At 44.2% G+C, this 19,937-nt stretch overlaps 1 protein-coding gene across 6 annotated transcripts in view; it reads right to left on the reverse strand.

Moving 5' to 3' along the window:
* The window catches only part of SLC39A10 (solute carrier family 39 member 10), a 57,981-nt gene that overhangs the window by 16,937 nt on the left and 21,107 nt on the right, over positions 1 to 19,937 (reverse strand). For 5 of the 6 annotated variants that reach the window (XM_079977661.1, XM_079977663.1, XM_079977660.1 and 2 more), the window contains exons 2-4: positions 9,336 to 10,370; positions 6,626 to 6,833; positions 4,093 to 4,125 (exon numbers count right to left, since the gene is read on the reverse strand). In XM_079977661.1, coding sequence (XP_079833787.1) covers positions 4,093 to 4,125; positions 6,626 to 6,833; positions 9,336 to 10,361 — 1,267 coding nt within the window. In that variant the 5' untranslated portion in view covers positions 10,362 to 10,370. The remainder of the gene's footprint in view (positions 1 to 4,092; positions 4,126 to 6,625; positions 6,834 to 9,335; positions 10,371 to 19,937) is intronic. The other variant, XM_079977659.1, reaches the window with a different exon arrangement.

Consider the following 19,937-nt stretch of genomic DNA (forward strand, 5'->3'; position numbering starts at 1 on the left):
ATGAGAGAAAATATGTGGGATATTGTGCTTGCAGCACTTCAAGGTTCCCTGTCCCCTTGATTTCAAGCGATCACATCTTCTACTGTGGCCCTGTATTGCCCCCGGTAGTCAACTGATCTCTCCAACCCTCTGAAGAGTCTTTTTGGCAGTACGGGGGGCGGAGGAGAATGGCTTGAGCTTTAGCTTTGGACACAACCAACACACCGCAGAATGAAATGGAAGCTGGAAGTGGGAGCAGGTAAATCACTCCTACAGCCAAACACAAAATCCCTTGTGACAAGTTATCCGCATGTCAGAGAATTGCACACCCTGATGGAATATTCAGTTTTACATGTTGCAGGGAAAAGGGGGGGGGGGAGACCCAATATGGCAGTGCTGCTTCTCCTGACAGCATCTAGCTCAACGTTTAATTATGCGGCACTTTCCAACACCAGCTTGTAACAGAAAAGTAATGGAATCAACAGAACCCATGCATCTAGGCCAGGGTTTCCCAAACTTGGGTCTCCAGCTGTTTTGGGACTACAGCCCCCATCATCCTTAACTAGCAGGACCTGAGGTCAGGGATGATGGGAACTGTAGTCCCAAAACAGCTGGAGACCCAAGTTTGTGAGCGAGGTCCTGCATGGGTCCTACTGCCTCCTAAGCTGTTTCCCGGATGCAAGGAGGAGAGGCAACATCATAAAAGCAGAAAAGAGGCATAAGAGTGCTTATAACCTTTGGGAAGGAACCCTCAGCCTCATATAGGAAACAATGTGGAGGGAAAAGCCAAGCTGAAGGCTGGCTTGGAGCATCCAGGCTTCGGCCCCCAAACACTGGCAAATGAATAGCTGGCACCCTCAGCTTAAGTGAATCCCCCAAGGTCTGTTCTGCAGTTGTTAAGAAGGGCGTTTGGTTCAATAAGGGTGCCATTAAGAGGAGAATTTAAATATATCTTTCATACAGCATCTTATGCCCAGAAAGCTTACAGGAGGCATGTTAGGCCAAACACACAGGCTAGGAAAGAGACAGAAGCTGCCAACAGAAGGGAGAAAATGGGTCACGATCCACTGTGGGCATCAGGAAAGGGTAGGAGAAGTGTGAAGAGGGTGAAGGAGGCAGGAGTCTGAGGAACACTGGGGGTGGGTGGGTGGCAGAGCAAAGAAACAAAGAGAACCAAGGGAAGAGCAGACAAGGGAGGAAGAGGGGTAAAGGAGGAAGTTGGCATCAAAGGAAAGACTGTGTGAAGCAAACCTAGGCCAGAACAAGGCAGGGGTGTTGGGAGGCCTTTACCCTTCTGCCCATAGCTATAGGCCATCTTAATGGTTTGGCTTCATTTCCACATTCAGAGTTACCTTGCTAGGGTAAGTATTCATAAATAAAGATGCACCACTACCCGGTTGCCAGCAATTATTTCATTTGTTAGCAATTAAAATAAATAAATAGAAAGCAACTCAAGAACAGTTAAGCGTTTTTTAGCCGGAGACTGAGATGGAGGTATGATAGCCATCTTTCAATTATCTCAAGGGCTGTCACACGGAAGATGGAGCAAGCTTGTTTTCACCCTGCTCTGGAGGGTAGGACTCAAAGCAATGGCTTCAAGTTACAAGGAGATTCCAACTACACATCAGGAAGAACTTTCTGACAGGAAGAGCTGTTTGACAGTGGAAACATCTCCCTTGGGAGGCTGTGGGCTCTCCTTCATTATTTATTCATACCCCGCCCATCCGGCTGGGCCCCCCCCAGCCACTCTAGGCGGCTTCCAACAAAGTATTAAAATATAGTGGTCTGTTAAACATTAAAAGCTTCCCTAATCAGGGCTGCTTTCAGATGTCTTCTAAAAGTCTGGTAGTTATTTTTCTCTTTGACAGCTGGTGGGAGGGCGTTCCACAGGGCGGGTGCCACCACCGAGAAGGCCCTCTGCCTGGTTCCCTGTAACTTGGCTTCTCGCAGTGAGGGAACCGCCAGAAGGCCCTCGGCACTGGACCTCAGTGTCGGGGCAGAATGATGGGTTAGATGGCCATCTGTCATGCTTTAGTTGAGATTCTTGCATTGCAGGGGGCTGGACCACACTGCCCTTAGGGCCCCTCCCAACTCTACAATTCTATGATTCTGCATGACAGATCATTTTGCAAATGCAGGATTGTGCTTGAAACTCACAAGCAAAATAGATCGCTTCCAGACATCTCCTCGGGACTGCAACATACTGGAGTAATTTTTATTTGGGCTCTAAACAAAACAAAAAACACCAGCTACTCTGAAATGCACCAAAATTTCTGCCACTAATTTTGCAAAATTAGGTCACTTAAAGCATCGACGGTCTTCAAGATTACTTATTCATCGGTTCCCTCCCTCATTATCTAGGCAGAAAATCCCTCTTTTAAAATGAAGCACTCATCTGTGGAAACTTTCTAATTAACTGGGCTCTAAGGCATGTGTACGATGACAGGGGTTTCTTTTGGTGTGTCCGGGGTGGTGGTGGGGAGATTGGCTTACACACAGTTTCAACATTTTAATTGGTAGAAAATGCTTAGCAGTCTTTTCAGAAACTCTCCTGGCAATTAAACGAGGGTCAACTCTGGCTAAAACACGTCTACCCTGAGAAACAAATGATTTGCTACCATATTCAGCGTATACAGTATTTGCCGAATCTTTGAACAAAGTTAATGAGATAGTAGCTGTGCCACTAAAGGAGAGTTATACACAACAAATTAACCTTTCTTAATGATGCCACAGCCATTAAAATTAATTACCGGCAGCGCATTGTTTCTGACAATTATTAACATACATCAGAACATACTTAATTTGTGCTTTATTTCTAAGCGAATAAGTGCAAAATGCCTAATCAATAGTCACCATTAGGAAGAGCATTCTTTTCAAAATAAGGGCAATTCCTTTCAAGTGATTCTAAGATTACAGCGATTGCACTAGGCTCCAGAAACAGAATGTAGTTGGCAGTTCTGCTATGTATAATGGTGCACAGAGGCTTGAAAATAAAATGCTTGTATCTTTAAAAAATTCAAAGTATGTGCCACAGTGGTCTACCTGCCAACCTTCAAGCATTCTTCATGCATGGAGATGGGATTCTATCAGGAAATCTTTCCCTGTTCACACTTTTTACTTCCACCTTTCTGAGTCACTGGAAAATGCCAGCCTTTGGGCATGCAAAGCCCCAAAATTCTTCCTAGAGGTGTACCTGGTCGACACGGCCATACTTGACTGGAGGGATCCACCATCCATGTCAACCGCCCCCGATTCCATAGTGTTAAAAAGCAGGGGACGATTCCATTGTGAAAATGACAGCTATTGCCCATCATTATCCTTGCTTTTGCAAGAATTAAGATTACTGTGGGATAGCTCAGCTGGTAGAGAGATGAGATCCTTCATCTCAGGGCCATGGGTTCAAGCCCCATGCTGGGTGCACTGCAGGGGGTTGGACTAGATCAGGGTTTCCCAAACTTGGGTCTCCAGCTGTTTTTGGACTACAGTTCCCATCATTCCTGACCACTGGGTCCTGCTAGCTAGGGATGATGGGAGTTGTAGTCCAACGACAGCTGGAAACCAAAGTTTGGGAAACTCTGGACTAGATGATCCTTGTGGCCCCTTCCAACTCTACGATTCTATTTAGGGAGAACAGATTACCCACAGAGCAATCCTAGCCATCTCTACCTGAATTCAATGCGGTTTAATCCAGGTAAGTGGGGCTAGGGTAACATCCTTGGCGAGCAAACCGCTGTGCTTGTTTATGCTCCCTATTTGTTTTCTCTCTCATATCTCCATCGCTACTCTTAATGAATCGTCCCGATTTGGGACTTGAGATCTGACTCTTTGACAACTCCCTTGAGTTGTCTTTCTCCTGCAGGCCAGACTGTGTTTTCATGCTACACCAGAGCTGGGAAACTTGATGCCTTCCAGATCTTGCAGGATTACAACTACCATTGTTCCTGACAGTTGGCCATGCTGGCTGTTGGGTCTGCTGGGAGTCCAAATCTTTTTTAGAGGGCTGAATCTTCCCCAGACATGTGCTACACACTTTGCTCAAGTAGAGGGGTGGGAGGCAGGGGGCAGAGGGAAACAGGTTCAAGTTACTTCACTCGGACATTAGCTGATACTAACCTGCCGCTCTTGAGACTTCCTCTTGTTCAGAAGCTAGGGCGAACGGAGAGGAGATGTTAAGTATGCAAGCTGCTGTGCTGTCTTTGCCTTCAAGCTATTCAGGCCTCTCTCTCCACAAACTGGCTCCACCCTATTCTAATTCAGCAGACTTGCTGATTTCAGAACACCAAGTTACTGCTTGAAAGAAGCCTGCAAAAGCTTGTATTCTAGTCCAATGGACTTAGGTTTGGTAAAAAATTTTTTTTAGAAAGCACTAAGAAGATCTCAATTATAGGGTACTACCCTGAGCTTATGAACCTATACGAAATGCATGTAGGAAAACAAAACCTGCCAATTCTGCGCAACTTTAGGTGCTCTATTCTTAAAATGTTAGTCGTGTTCAGGCATCTATTTAAATTTTGGCATTGGGGCAGGAGTATCCATGCAATGTAACACCACCTGGGGGTTTTAGGGCCCACCTGACTTCCTCATGTTGAGCAGGTTAGATCTGCAGGGTGCTTTTACTTGTGTTCACTTCAACGCCAGCAGAAACCTTCAGACAGTAAGTGACCCTAAAAAAGCAGGGTTCCCCCATCATGTGGAAGGGTTCTATTTGCATTGAAGGTAACATAAACGAACAAAAAACACCCTGTAGCCTTCCCTGCCTGACAAGAGGTCAGAGCCAATGCCCATGAAGACAATGGGGGCCTGAGTTGCATGCACAGCCCCATCCCATTTAATCATCACAGATTTAGGTGAACACCCGATCACAGCTATTGTGCATGGGTTCCTCGTCTGGAAGTCCTACTTATGGAATCACCACCCAGCTACAGGTAGATGAGTCTATGCTGGAGCAGAAAATTGTCACCCTGAAGAGGTCAATGCAAACAGCTGTGACTATGTCCAAAGACCTCCCTCAGTTAAAGAATTACTATTTTCTAAAGGCCGTTAGCTCATTTTGTTCTGTGGAGCAAAAGCTGCCAACTCTGATAAACCTTTCAGCCTCATCAAGAACACGGGCATGTCACTGCCACAACTGAGAGCTGGTACCCACCAGATTGGATCGTGCCAAAGGTATCGTTTTTTTGGGAGAAGCTTTTGATTAGTCGCTGATGGTATGTGAGGCGTTCTGATAGGGTTTTTCTCTTACTGAAGAAGAACAGGACATTTTAATGCCACCATCATCAGAGAGATGTCTGAGGAGGGGATATATTGATTGAAAATGTATTGTATTGTAACTGTATTGTAACTTTTGAATACATATACATATATATGAGAGCTGGTACCCACAAAATTGTTACCCTGTAATATGCAGCGCAGGCAGACCCACACCATACATTTGAAACACATCCAACACGTTTAAAGCCCATTACATACACCAAAGAATCCTGGGAACTGTAGTTGGCCACCCCCTCAGAGAGCTACAGCTCCCAGCACCTTAACAAACTACAGTTCGCAGGATTCCCTGGGGGAAATCATGTGTTTCAAATGTGAGCCGAATGTGCTTTAAACATGCATTGTGGATCTGTATTTTAAAGGTGGTGACTGCCTCTCTGTGGGAAACGATTCAAACGTGGCGGGCTAATAGATCAGAGGATTTTGTCTGCACAAAACAAAACTGGCTTGTGTTGGCATGGAAGAAATCTTCCAATCTGCGTGGCAAAGCCACTGCAGAACAAACAGCCAGCTGTCTGGAAGCAGATGCATCAGGGGACCCTTTTAAAATAGAAGAGTTTCATGTGCAATGGCCCTTGGACAAAGGATTTAAAAAAACAATACAGTGGTACCTCAGGTTAAGTACTTAATTCGTTCCGGAGGTCCATACTTAACCTGAAACTGTTCTTAACCTGAAGCACCACTTTAGCTAATGGGGCCTCCTGCTGCTGCTGCGCAGCCAGAGCACAATTTCTGTTCTCATCCTGAAGCAAAGTTCTTAACCTAAAGCACTATTTCTGGGTTAGCGGAGTCTTTAACCTGAAGCGTATGTAACCTGAAGCGTATGCAATCTGAAGTACCACTGTACTGTCTAATAGATGGCTGAAGGCGAATGGGCTGGTCGCCTGCAGCAGGGAATGCTCTGTGTGAACAAATGTCAACAAAAACTGTGAAGTCCTGGGGCGCATGGGATTCCGGCCTGCATCTATTATCACAAAGTACTGCAAACCTGAAGACTGTGCGGCCCAATAGGCTAGGATGCTACCCTTCTCTCAGGAAAGGTGTGTCTTTCCTCTACTCAAAGCAGTGAAGTTCAATGGATGCAAGAAAGGGAGGCTTCAGTAGAAGCCCTGAAGTGGAAGAAACAGTAATTCTATGGAACTCATATGCCTGTTCAGAGACAGGAGTGAAAGAGGTGGCTTCTGGTATTTAAAGTGGCCTGACTTGACCTTAGAAGAACGGCAAAACAAAGCTGTCACAATGTGTGTTACTAACTAAAGTGTCTGCATCAGATCTTTACTTAACAATCCGAAACATCATTAACAAGGCTGAAATAGTAAAGCAAAAATGCAAGTTCTCCCCATTTCTTTGACACGAATCTTATCACGAATCTCCTCACCCGATGCGCCAGTTTTCTCCATGTTCCCAAGCGATGCATTTCTTCCTTTATTCAAGTCTTCAATCACCAGGTCTTCATAATGTTTAATACAAAGTCTCCTGTCAATCTGATACAGCAATGCTGGGCACAGGTATGTAAACAAGCTGGGGGAAATGGGAGAGGTGGGATGAAGGCCGTAATGCGCTAGCAGCTGAGTGAAGTTTAAACACTGCAAAAAAGGAAAGTCAGGAAGAAGGCAATTATTAACAATGGTCAGAATAGTTCCCATTTGGAAGCAAGGGGGTTGTTCAAAACTCAAAAGAGTTAAAAAGTTAAAGGCGAACGCGCTCCAAAAAGGTGCAAAAGAAAATGGAGAATTTGGCACAATAGTAGGAGCGAGAAGGGGGAAAGCCGTATTAAGAAAGGCATACAGTTTATTGAACATTAACAGTAGAGGAGCAAAGCAGACAGAGAGAAAAGAGAGCGCTGAGGGACCTCCCCATCAGCTCAGCTGACAAATAAGCAACTTTTTGTTCCTCCTCTTTTTAAACTCTTTCCATTCTAGCTGGATCTGTACCTAAGAGCTAAATCCCGAGTTTGCTTTCTCCTCTTTTCTCCCAATCCCTTTTCCTTTGGAATTATGTGTTTAAAGGTTGACCACACACCATACACTCAAAGCACATTTAAGCATCAGCTCTCCTGAAGAATCAGGGTTAACTGTAGTTTGCTCCGGGTTCTGGGAACTGCAGCTCTGTAGAGGGGGTAAAACTACAGTTCCCAGAACTGTTTGGGAGAAGCCACGTACTTTAAATGCATGGGGTGCACACAACCTTAAATTGTTGAGACTGAGGGCATAAATTATATTACTATCATAGACATGGGAGCTGGAGAGTGGGGTAAATGTGTCAAGTAATTAAATGAGTACCCATTATTTTATTTATTTGTGCCTGGTGTTTCTCAGTTAATCTGTTGAGATTTTTAAAGATTAAACCGGAAATTATGTGGACACAGAGTTTCTTGAAATCCTTCCAGAGGAGCAGAAATATAGTTTGGGTCTACCAAAGATGAAATACTAATTATTACAGCTGGAAAAAGACACAGGAAAAACCTGGTCCGATGGTGGAAGTAAAGTTTCCGCAACCTGGGAATTTGAAGCCATGGGTTTTTAGCCTTCTGTATTTTATCTGCGTTGTTTTAATTAGTGTAAGCCACTTTGCATCCCAGTTTGGGGAAAAGTTGGAGAATATAAACAAATAATAATGGCAATAATAATGTCTTTACAAACCTGGTTTTCAAACCTGCGGATCACTGTAGCTGGACTGTGTTCACACACTAGCAACATATCCTGTAGAATTCTATCGGTTATATCATATCTGCACCATCGGAATGAATTTCGGGAACCAAAATGCTTTCTCTGTGCAGCCCAAGTAGGAGCTGTGAGCAATGTTATAGTTAATTGCTGCAGCTTGTCTTCACTTAGCCCACCCCACTGCCCTGCTCACGGTTGTGAAGAACATCCCTACTTTGTGAATAGTCCGTGTCACCATTAAAGGGAAAAAAAGGCAGGAATAAGCCAATATATGTGTGGATTGTCCCTGGATCAAGGGACTTTTCTTCTCAAAGCTCTTAACCTAGCTCAAGGTTGTCAGCTGAACTACCCTGATGTTTTAACTGACAATCAATCGGTCAGTCCATCATTTGAAAAACAAGGCTTTAGAGCAGTGGTTCCCAACCTTTTTGTAGCCATGCCCCACCTAAGCATCTCTAAAATTCTGGTGTGCCCCCCCCCCGTGACATACTATTATTATTATTATTATTATTATTATTATTATTATTATTATTATTATTATTAAAAAAGTGAACTCCTATTCATGTGGAGGAAACCTAGGTAATGGTAAAGGGACCCCTGACCATTAGGTCCAGTCGTGACCGACTCTGGGGTTGTGGCACTCACCTCGCTTTATTGGGCGAGGGAGCCGGCGTAAAGCTTCCAGGTCATGTGGCCAGCATGACTAAGCCGCTTCTGGCTAACCAGAGCAGTGCACAGAAATGCCATTTACCTTCCCACCGGAGTGGTACCTATTTATCTACTTGCAATTTGACGTGCTTTCGAACTACTACGTTGGCAGGAGCAGGGACCAAGCAACGGGAGTTCACCCTGTCGCGGGGATTCGAACCGCCGACCTTCTGATCAGCAAGTCCTAGGCTCTGTGGTTTAGCCCACAGTGCCACCTGCGTCCCGCTGTGGAGGAAACCTAAAAGACCATTAACTTGATCTAAACAAGCTTCCAAACTGGCCCCCGTAAAAATCAAATTGCCCCACATTGGGAACCACGGCTTTAGAGCCATCTCACCCCAGAATGGCAACCAGACATTCCGTTTCAGCGACTGTAACCTTGGTTTAAGGAGCTAGTTGGCGCCTGGTTTATGTATATCTGAGCTTCTAACACTGAGCCATCGACATACAGTGGTACCTCCAGTTGCGAACGGGATCTGTTCCGGAGGTCCGGCTGGATCCCGAGGTTTACGCAACCCAAGGATCACTGATCTGCGCATGCGCGCCGGGCAGTAGACCGCTTCTGCGCATGTGCCGAAACCCGGTCCGATACTTCCGGGTTTGCCGCTTTCGTAACGTGACGTTTACGTAACCAGAGGATTATGTAAGCTACTGTACTAGTTCTTTGCCTGTGTGCTCCTTTGCATCCCAGACCTTCTCAGGCTTAACACTGACCTCTTCGTGGTGGTGCTCATCTCCATTATGGTCCTTGTGAGGGTGTGTTGAGAGGACGGCACGCTTCCTCATGCCGATCTGCCCCTCGTGCTTCCTGCCACGGCGATGCCCGTCTCCACCGGCGGGATTCGGGTCTGGATGCCCACGGGCAGGCGAACGCTCACGATCATGCTCGTGAGTGTGCGAGAGGGCCGCGTCTTGCGCATGGCCATTTTTGTGAACCCGGTTGTGTCCGTGCTGCTTGGCGGACTCGTGGCTGGGGGTAAAGCCCTGTGCCGCCTCCACCGAAACCCCGCTTCTCTTCTTCCTTTCCTTCCGTGTCCTCCTGTTGTCTTTGTGCGACTTTTCGGGCTGCTCTTGAGTCATGTTGGTCTCGGTCGAAGGTTCGTGGCTGGGCCCCCTGTGGTCCTTGGCGCTGGTGGAATCATTATGGGAGTGGCGAGTACCGTTGCGGCCGAGATGATGGAGCCGGCGCTCGTGGTGCCTGTGGTCATTGTGGTCGTGAGTGTGTTTGCTGTCAGATTTTAAAGATGGCTCTGCTGCTTCTTTCTCGGGGTTGCATTTCCGCTTTCTTTTGGCAGGCCTTTCATTAGTGGTCTGGTTCTCTGAGTGAGTATGGGAATGAGGAGGGTGGTGGTGGTGGGAATGGGAATGGGAATGCCTTCCTTCTTGTACTTCTATTGCATCTAAGTGAGAAACATGATTGTGGCCAATGTCCTCATGATTTATTTCCACTACTTTCACTTCTCCAAGGCCCAGGCTCGTCAGCAATTTCTCCAGGCCAAAAAACGAGAGCGTTCCGTTTTCGCCGTAGCGGTCAAAGAGTTTTTCAATGTAGTATTTCTGTTTCTCTTCAGCCTTCTCTGAGATCTGATAGTCATTGTGGTTGTGGCTATGCGGCTGTGACGCTGCGGTTGTGACCTCGGCACTTTCGTCGTGTCCATCTTCGTGGCAATGGTGGCATTGATGAAAGACAAATGTTAGCAAGCAAATGAGGCAGAATTGTGTGTGCATGTGTACCTTCATTTCTGTTTCCTGAAAGAAAAGGAAAGAAAAAATAATGGCTGTTAAATTTGACCCCAAAGTATTTCTGACAATAAATGACTTCAGAGCTGCATGGTTTCGGAAAGACCGCATACAAACCTTCAAAACCAAACCAAACAGCAATTACCTTTCTAAACCACCACCTATTCACTTGCAGTAGGCAAAACTTCTCAAGAAAGCCTTGCAATTATCTTTACGTTTGGAGTTTCTTAGAAGATTTTTACAAGGTGTAAGGTTGTTAAGGTATAAGCTTTTCTAGGCTAGCATCTATGTTGTCAAAGGTATCTGGAATCTAACCCATAAAAACTGGTATCACAATAGAGTGTATTTTTCAGTATTTTAAGGTGCCACTGGACTCTTAATTGTTTCTTTGGCAAAACAGACTATTACAGCCATTCCTAAAAAGTGAACTGGAAATGTACGTTCAAATTCTAAGCCATCAAAGCTCTTTAACTATAGTAAAGCAATCAACATTTGAAGTCTCTTTATAGTACATTGGCTAGCCATCCATTTCTTTGATGTCACACACACCGGAGGTTCAAATAAAAACCCTCATTACAGGAGGAGAAAATCACAGCTCTCCTTTTATTTAATTAAAAGGTCTAAGGATCAAAGCAGTTTCGACTACAGTAGAAAGCTAAAGTGAGAGTGAGTCATAGCTTTTCTGCTAAATGCCCGTTCATGAGAACACTGCACAATTCTGAGCCCTGAAGTGGCATTATTATTTCAATACTCCAAAACTAAGATCCTTGCAAATTATACTTTCTCTCTCTCCCTCTCCCTCAGTCCGTCTTACACTCACACTGAAACACTCATAAACTGCATAGGTGTACATACTTACTACAGAAAACAGGCACTCCCAATCAGCATTTTGAACAGAATGTTTTCAGAGGACCTCTTCTTCAAAACTCAAGACAGCAAAAGGCACATCGACAACTTACCTGCTCCCATTTTTATAAGCTCAGAATGACGTTCCACTAACCTCAGTGAGGTTTCCATGCTGCCAATATGTAAAAGCTGGAATTTGTTCAAGTGAAGACAGCATCATTTACGAAAAGGTTCAAAGGTTCAAGTTTTGTACAAAGTGTTAAATAATGCCATTCTGGCAGACCCCAGGAACAAACAGCGAATTGTTTGGTTTCCCCCCAGTTACGTCTCTTTTGTTATCTTAGACATAAGAAGACCAAAAAAAAAAAAATCCATATTGAAGAAGGGATGCAAAAATATATATTAACTTTTCGACGACCCTAGGAATTTAGCCACAAGGAAATTCCAAGGAGCTCATGAGGAACAGAGGAGGGTGCCAGCTATAATGACACCCATCTACTGATTTATAAATGCAACTGTTCGTCTAATAAGCTCCAAACAATGTGGTATCTTCACAACAATCTTGCGAGGTTGAATTAGCTGAAAAGCAGCAAGTGATACAGTGAAGTGGAGATTTCAACCTCCAGCTTCCGCAAACAAACTGGCTGCTCTAAGCTCCAGTCTACAACATGCTCATATGCGACACTATAAATTGTATTGTGGATTTTGTTTGCTTTTATAGAAAAGAAAGCAACTGGTGCATTTATTACGACTCACAACTTGCACGTGTTTAACTTGCGCCATCGCAACTGTATGCACCTTGCAGCCGGCCCGCAGCAATTGCACAAATTAAACGCACGCAGGGCGGGGGAGAGCCTCAAAAACTCTTTGTGCACCAGGTTTTCCTACCACAGAAGGTCCCTGTAAGCCCTCAGACTTGCTTGCCAGGCTCTGCTGGGACATTTTAATGCATAATGGCTCTTGCCTTGTAAGGACTGGACTGGGTAACTGTTTAACCTCCCCACCCAGCTTCTATGAATGATGTGAATGGGCTATTTCTGAATATGGCATAAGACAAATATCATACTAGCAGCATCACTTTGGCCTGCCTTGAGTGTACAGGATCAAATAACAGGGCTGGGTGGAAATCCTCCTTCTGAAGCACATTTCACTCAGAGACAAAGGAGTAGAGGAAGATCACTGCAGGGGAAGGAGGAACATATATTCCTTTTCTTGCCACTGCTGCCTTCCTTGCATGTACTTCTCAGTGGGGCCCCCAACCACTGCAAGGCATGCAACAAAAAGGGAGAGGATATTGAGTGAAAACAGAGAACACAAAAGGTGAATTCACCATGGCGTGTGAGTCCTCCACCCCCTGAGCCCAGAAAGGAGTCCCAATTTGACCTGTGAGGCCTTTCCCCAAAAGCCTCACTCATACGCCCAGCAACTGAAATCATGTACTGTATGATGGCAGGCCAATCAAGAACCTTAAAGTGTGCACCCGACTGGTCTTTGGTAAATGGGGCTTGCGTCAGCACCTTTTAAAATGTGCCACCAAATGCCAAGTCCTGGTTCAGGAGCTCCCGAGAACAGCCAACTCCTGCTGAAAGCGGGGTTTGCAGCCGGAACCACTTGCAAAAGAAAGTAAATACAGGGCAATTTTGTGCAGGGGTTCCGTTCCCAGTCCCCATGCACAACAGTGGAGCATGCATAAGCAGATTCTGTCCACATTCCTCCTTCTTCCAGGTCCAAAAGAACCTGCGCGGTGGCAATCAAGAGTGTAGTCTTATTTGTTTCCTTTAAAGCAGGGTGGATAAAAAATAAATAAATCAGATTTTTAAAATTTAAATTAGATTTTTAAAATAAAATGCCTTTGGAGGGAAAATATTTCTGAAGATAGTTTTCTATTTAAGTTACATTACAGTCCAAAGGCTATTCATCAGGAAATAAGGATTAGTTTTAAGTTTTTCGTGTGTGCTAAAACTCGTCTAAAGTTTTTTTTTTAAAAAAAACCCAACAACATGGTTAACCACATCAGTTAACAAACATGGATACATATGCTATAATGTTATTGTTTTAGTTAAATAAATTGTTTAAATTGTTATAAGGAAATGATTATTTTTCTACTTCCAATAAAGTACAGCAGAAAAGTTGTCCAAATATAAAGTTAACTTATTAAACCTCAGAATAATTTCATAATTATCTGTCAATGCATTTCTAATAGTATAACCAAATCAGTAATTTTTGATATAACTGTAAAAGCCACTCTGAAAATTTATTATTCCAAAAATGGAACCTTCATCTGGTTGTAAATGTTAAGATTATAACAGCAAGAATAAGCCTTTTTGTAAAAAAAATCAAGTCTTACTGAGTAGTGATTTAAATTCATTTGATTTACATGAAATCCACCCTGTTTTAAAGTTAGGTCAACTGACATCATGGTGACGTTAGGACAGTGTTTCTCAATCTTGGGCCTCCAGCTCTATTGCCAGACTAAAACTCCCATCATCCCTGACCTCTGGTCCTGCTAGCTGGGGATGGTGGGAGTCGTAGTCCAACCACAGCTGGGGACTAGGGCTGGGCAAAAACTGTTTTGAAGCCCATATCCATGATACTGCTTTCATGATTTTTGACCTGGCAATATATTGTGAATCATGATGTGTGCAAAAATCACAATCTGGGAAAAATCATGAAGCAAGCTCATGCCTCTACAAAGCTCCATCCTTATTTCAGACATCAAGATGTTTAAAGGTAAAGGTACCCCTGACCGTTAGGTCCAGTCGCGGACGACTCTGGGGTTGCACGCTCATCTCAATCTATAGGCCGAGGGAGCCGGCGTTTGTCCGCAGACAGCTTCCGGGTCATGTGGTCAGCATGACTAAGCCACTTCTGGCGAACCAGAGCAGTGTACAGAAACACCGTTTACCTTCCCGCCACAGCGGTACCTATTTATCTACTTGTTGTGTTTTCCAACTGCTAGGTTGGCAGGAGCTAGGGCAGAGCAACGGGAGCTCACTCCGTCGCGGGGATTCAAACCTTCTGATCAGCAAGCCCTAGGCTCTGTGGTTTAGATCACAGCACCACCCACGTCCCTTATCAAGATGTTTAGCTGGTGATATACATCATGATGTTGAAAAACCGTTATCACCCAGTCCTACTGGGGACCCAGGTTTGAGAAATACTGCACTCACTGTTTTGACAGGTAGGCAGCACCAGTGTGGTGTAGTGGTTAAGAGCGGTAGTCTCGTAATCTGGGGAACCGGGTTCGCGTCTCCGCTCCTCCACATGCAGCTGCTGGGTGACCTTGGGCTAGTCACACTTCTTTGAAGTCTCTCAGCCCCACTCACCTCACAGAGTGTTTGTTGTGGGGGAGGGAGGGGAAGGAGAATGTTAGCCGCTTTGAGACTCCTTAAAAGGGAGTGAAAGGCGGGATATCAAATCCAAACTCTTCTTCTTCTGTGTCTAAGCAGCCCATGAGAGACGGGAAGTAACCAAGGATCCTGGTCCTACTATAGCATGGCCAAGATATGCAAGACTTCTGTTGAAATACAAAGCAGTAAATCTAAGCAAGTGGAACTTAAGGAGCCTGGCAGGCAGATTTCCACTAACTGTACAAGCACTCTGAAGAGAAGATCCAGTAAAGCCATTCAGTTATAGTGCCAGAGACACGTCTGCTTCAACCAGAGCTGCTACCCACGTCACACACATCAATAAGTCCTCAGCAAAGCCTGAAAACATGAAGTGCCTGCCTCATCTGAATTGCTTTAAGTATTAGCAAGAATTCCCCTTGTTGAGATCTTACCCTTGACTCAAGTATGATCCTAATCCTTTCTGCTAGCTCATGATCGCTTTCATGTGACTATCACATACGGCCGAACTTAAGACCACGCTTGGAAATGTAGTCATGCATCCCTAATTTCACACTGTACCTTTTCTTTGGGGGACATCGTGCTTGTTACGCAAGTCCCGGTTACCACTTGATCTACCAAATTCACCTCTCGTTCAGCACCATTTCTGAGAACCAGTACCAGACATTTCAACAATCCCATTGTCTAAAAAGCAAACACCGTTTTCCAGTTCTCTGTTGCTGGGGGGGAAAAAGTGATGCTGTGTTCTAAGTATACAGGAGCAAGATGCAAGCAAACTTTCCGATTCTGCTTGATTTGTTCCTAGTTAAGTGAGTGGGCAAAAAACCAACTGCACGAATTCAGAAGTGCCCATCTTAAGGCAGGTTCAGAGAGCGTTGGTCTCTCCAGATGTTACTGACTTACAATTTCCTTCAACCCCAGCAAAGGTTGTAGTTCAGTTCAAGCTGTCGTTCGGCAACATCTGGAGGGCCAAATGTCCCCACACCTGTCTTACAGAAGTAACATCTGGATTTCCCTGCTCAAACGCACACTACTCTCCTATTCCTATATAGTGCAAACCTGCTTCTTATACTCTCCTCAGTTTTCTTTCTTTCTTTTTTAAAGCTTGCAATGAGGGAATATTCACACATTACATTTTTGTTTGCTGTACGCCTTAGGTTTTTGTTTTAAGCCAAGCCATCTGGAACTTTTAAGGCACTTGGAAACAGCAAGGCCAAAGGGCAGCCACTCTCTGAAGACTGGAGAAGGGACCCACATAAGAATATTAGGGGGGCAGACAGGGGGAGCCTGGTTTTGGTTTTTTGTTTTTTTTTTTACAATCTTCAGAGGAGGACCAGACCATATGAAAAATGAACGTAAAATTTTAGCTGGAGTTATTTTGTACTCAGGGTGTGATGGCAGTACCAGTGGGGGTAGGAGACAGAAGGAATCTACAGTACACCAAAACCAAACTTATTCAAGAAAGTGACTTACTTAAAATGTTATAGAAAATGGTATTGCTCTCTTCTGCAACTGTTTTCAGTTGCCAGTACAGAATCGGGAAATGGTAGTTACTCCAGAATAATGTACTCAAAATACATTGATTTGGGGTGCTCTTTTTATTTTTGATACCTTCATTTTGGAATGGTTCACTGCTTCCATTTTTCAAAAGGCTATGAAAGACACCTGAAATAACCCAAGGGAATCAAAATAGCAGCAAAAAGAAGTGGGAAACCACCACATTGTGCTTTTTGAATTTTTTGTGCTGGCAATATACACAAATCATTTTCAGCTTTTTTAATCTTGTAAAAAAAGGGGGGAGCGCATAAACATTCTGTTGCTGTGCCCATAACCTAGGTTTAAGGGGCCATAGCCAAATAGCTTTTATATCTCAGTTTCTAACACTGGTTAGCGGTGATCGTGACTTGGCCTAAGAACGCTACGACTGCCTTCTGCGTTTTCTAGCATCCAGAATCAATGTTCACAGGAAGAGGTATGGCTTGATCACATTCAACACCAAAGCCTTAAAAGTTGGTTTCACCTGCAACCATAAACTTATTGATAGCAGAAGAAATAAAACACCATGTAATAAACATTTAAAACAGGGCACACCGGACCTGCAAGGGAGTACAATTGGCAAACATCTGGCAACCTCCCCCCACCCCCAGCTACTTTTATCTCACAGCAGAAAACTTCCAGGCATGCTCATCTTTTCCCTTGCAGATAAAAGGACCTGGGTGGTGAATATTCTTAGTGGGAAAATGGTGGGGGCGATGGGGGGGGGGTAAAGTAAGATGCTCCCCTCCCCTCTCTTCAATTTACAGCCTCCAGGAACTCAGTTCTATAAAAGCAAAGCCATCCCTAAAAAGAGCCACAGAACTCAATGCAGCATGTGTAGTTTCATCCCTAGAAAAGTGGAAGACATCATGCAGCCAATCAAATTTGGTTTTGTGCTAACATCAGAAGTCTACCAAAACTATTCAGAGTTAGACCACAGTCCATAAACCTCATTTGCCCTCAGTGAAATTGTTATGCAACCAAATCAACATTTCTGGCAAACTAAAGGATGGTTTGGCGCAGCATAAAAGCAGCAGCCTATCAGGGTGGAAGTGCAATGAACTGTTTGCACATTGGCTATCATTTGACAGCTGCTTCCTCTCAGTTACTGCCCTGTGTATTTTAGAAACAGGTCTTTTCTGTGCATCAGACCAGGGATGCTTTGCTGACTTCAGGTTGCAAGTTATATAAACTGTGTCTGCTAAGTAAGGTTTTGTCAGGTAATAAAGATGAATTATGGAGACGCTGCAGGTTTTCATGGAGAGTTAACGGAAACTTGCCAGGAGTGAGTAATACTGTAAACATTCTGAACAACCAGTTCTAACACAACATATGGCTTTTATGGAATAATGATTCTTAAACTGACTCTCATGAATGCAAGCCAGACACAACATGAGTCTGCAATTCTTTCCGCTGATCTATGCTGAAGGGAGAAGGGTCTCTGGTAGTTGCACCCTTGTGCAGAACAATGTTTTTTTTGGGATGTTATCATGCTAAGAATATATACAATATAATGCTCTTGATGTGCATGCATATGTGCGTTTGGTTGAAGTAACATTCAAGTTCATCAGTTTTCTTTTTAACAAACATTTGGGCAATACTGCCTCTGAACTGGCAAACCATGGTTACTAGGATAGGAACAAACTAGGATCTGAAAGTGCACTATGAACTTGGTTTGAAATCCTGATTTGTTTTGAACCTGTTGTATTAGGAAACCATGGTTAATTAATCAAAAAAGTCTTTCATTACTATGCAACAAGAAAGTCCTGATTAGTAAGCGGAGATAAGTTACATCCAAATGAGGCCAAATCCATGAACTCAAGGTCAAGCAGTGAAATTTATTGGTAGTATGGTTCTGACAGACAGAAGGAAGTACTTCTGCACTCAATGAGTAACTTGCTGAATTCACTGGCAGAAAATAGATGTGGTGGACAGTAGTTTAAATAGCTTTTAAATAAGGACAGAAGTTAAGAAGTTTAGTCCAGTATTCCATTCTCACGGTGGCTAACCAGATGCCTATGGCAAGTTCATAAGCAGGACATGAGTGCAATAGTTCTGTTATGGAAGATAGAGCTATGAATTAAGCATGCATTAACAGTGGAACCTCCATGTTCACAGGCTCTGTACCTCAGATGCTGGAGACATCAAAAGAATCATCCCCACCAGGCAATGCTTGTAAGCATCCCAAGGGCTTCTTTTGCTGCTGTGCTACCCTGTAGACCACCTGATTTGCCTGGCAGCAATTTTGTTTTATTTATTTTGCCGTGGGGCTGCCTGGCCTGGTATCATGGCAGCAAAAAAATAAAAAATAAGGCGCCTGGATATTTTGTTTAGGCACCCACAACCTAGGTCCCAGGAGCCATACGGCTCCTAGCACTCCTATCCCAGTTTCTAACACTGCCCAAAGGTATCTTGCTGGCCATTATTGCCAACAGTGTGACAGACTAGATCATGGGTAGGCAAACTAAGGCCCAGGGCCTGGATCTAGCCCAACCGCCTTCTAAATACGGCCTGCAGATGGTCTGAGAATCAGCGTGTTTTTACATGAGTAGAATGTGTCCTTTTATTTAAAATGCATCTCTGGGTTATTTGTGGGGCCTGCCTGGTGTTTTTACATGAGTAGAAAGTGTGCTTTTATTTAAAATGCATCTCTGGCTTATTTGTGGGGCATAGGAATTCGCCCGTCCCCCCCATATAGTTCTGGCCCCACAAGGTCTGAGGGACAGTGGACCGGCCCCCTGCTGAAAAAGTTTGCTGACCCCTGGGCTAGATAGACCTTTAGTCTTTTGCAGAGAACATATATTATGGGAGTACAGAGGATTGAGTGACAACTACATTATATCCTCCATGCAGAAAGAACATGAAGTGTGATTACAGTGACTCTGCAAACCTGTTTCACCCAAATTACCGTATTTTTTGCACCATAACACTCACTTTTTTCCTCCTAGAAAGTAAGGGGAAATGTCTGTGCGTGTTATGGAGCGAATGCCTGTGGGTGGCGGGGGGGGGGGGGCGGATCTGCTGCAGTCGTGAGCAGAGGATCCATGGTTCCCCTTCCTTCCCTCCTCCGTGGTTACAAAGCATGGATCCACATGGATCCTCAGGATTTTTGCATTGGGCTACTCCAAACTCACTGTCAGTTCACATGTCTGTGGCCACAGCATGAACCACAAAAATCATATATCCACTATTTCGTTTAGAGTATTTTTTTTCTTGTTTTCCTCCTCTAAAAACTACGTGCGTGTTATGGTCTGGTGCGCGTTATAGAGCGAAAAATATGGTAAATCGCTCTTACAGCACCACTCTCATTTTAAGGGGTCCAGTCCCTACTTGCTGGCATGATCTGCACATTTAAGGAATCCAAGCCACCAGAGCAGCTTCTCTTTATATGTAGCCCCTGCTTCAGAAGAACAGATTGCATGCTGTCTTCCAACTGTGGGTATAAATCACAACCACCAACATTTCTAATATGCCCTGCACTGTTATTTTTACATACTCCCCATCTCAAAGTCCACAGTACTGTATTCCTTTGCCCAGTTCATCTGCATCTGATTCTGCTGTATTAAAGGGGTCCTCCATTCTAATTTCCCTGTAAGAAACAGACCAAGAAACTATTCAGTTAAACAGCCCAGTACTTGATTGTTTAAAGTGGTTTCCAAACTGAAAAAAAGAACAAACCAATATACAGTGGTACCTTCATTTCCGAACGGTTCTGGGAGTCGAACAGACTCCCGGAACGGATTAAGTTTGACAACCAAGGTGCCACTGTATTACTAAATGAGCTGCTATTATCCATCATATTAGGGCAGAGAAGAGACTGGATAATGGTGTCTTCCCAAGAAAGATT

This window comes from Podarcis cretensis (assembly GCF_951804945.1).
Source record: "Podarcis cretensis genome assembly, chromosome: 1".
In the NCBI taxonomy this organism is placed as follows: domain Eukaryota; kingdom Metazoa; phylum Chordata; class Lepidosauria; order Squamata; family Lacertidae; genus Podarcis; species Podarcis cretensis.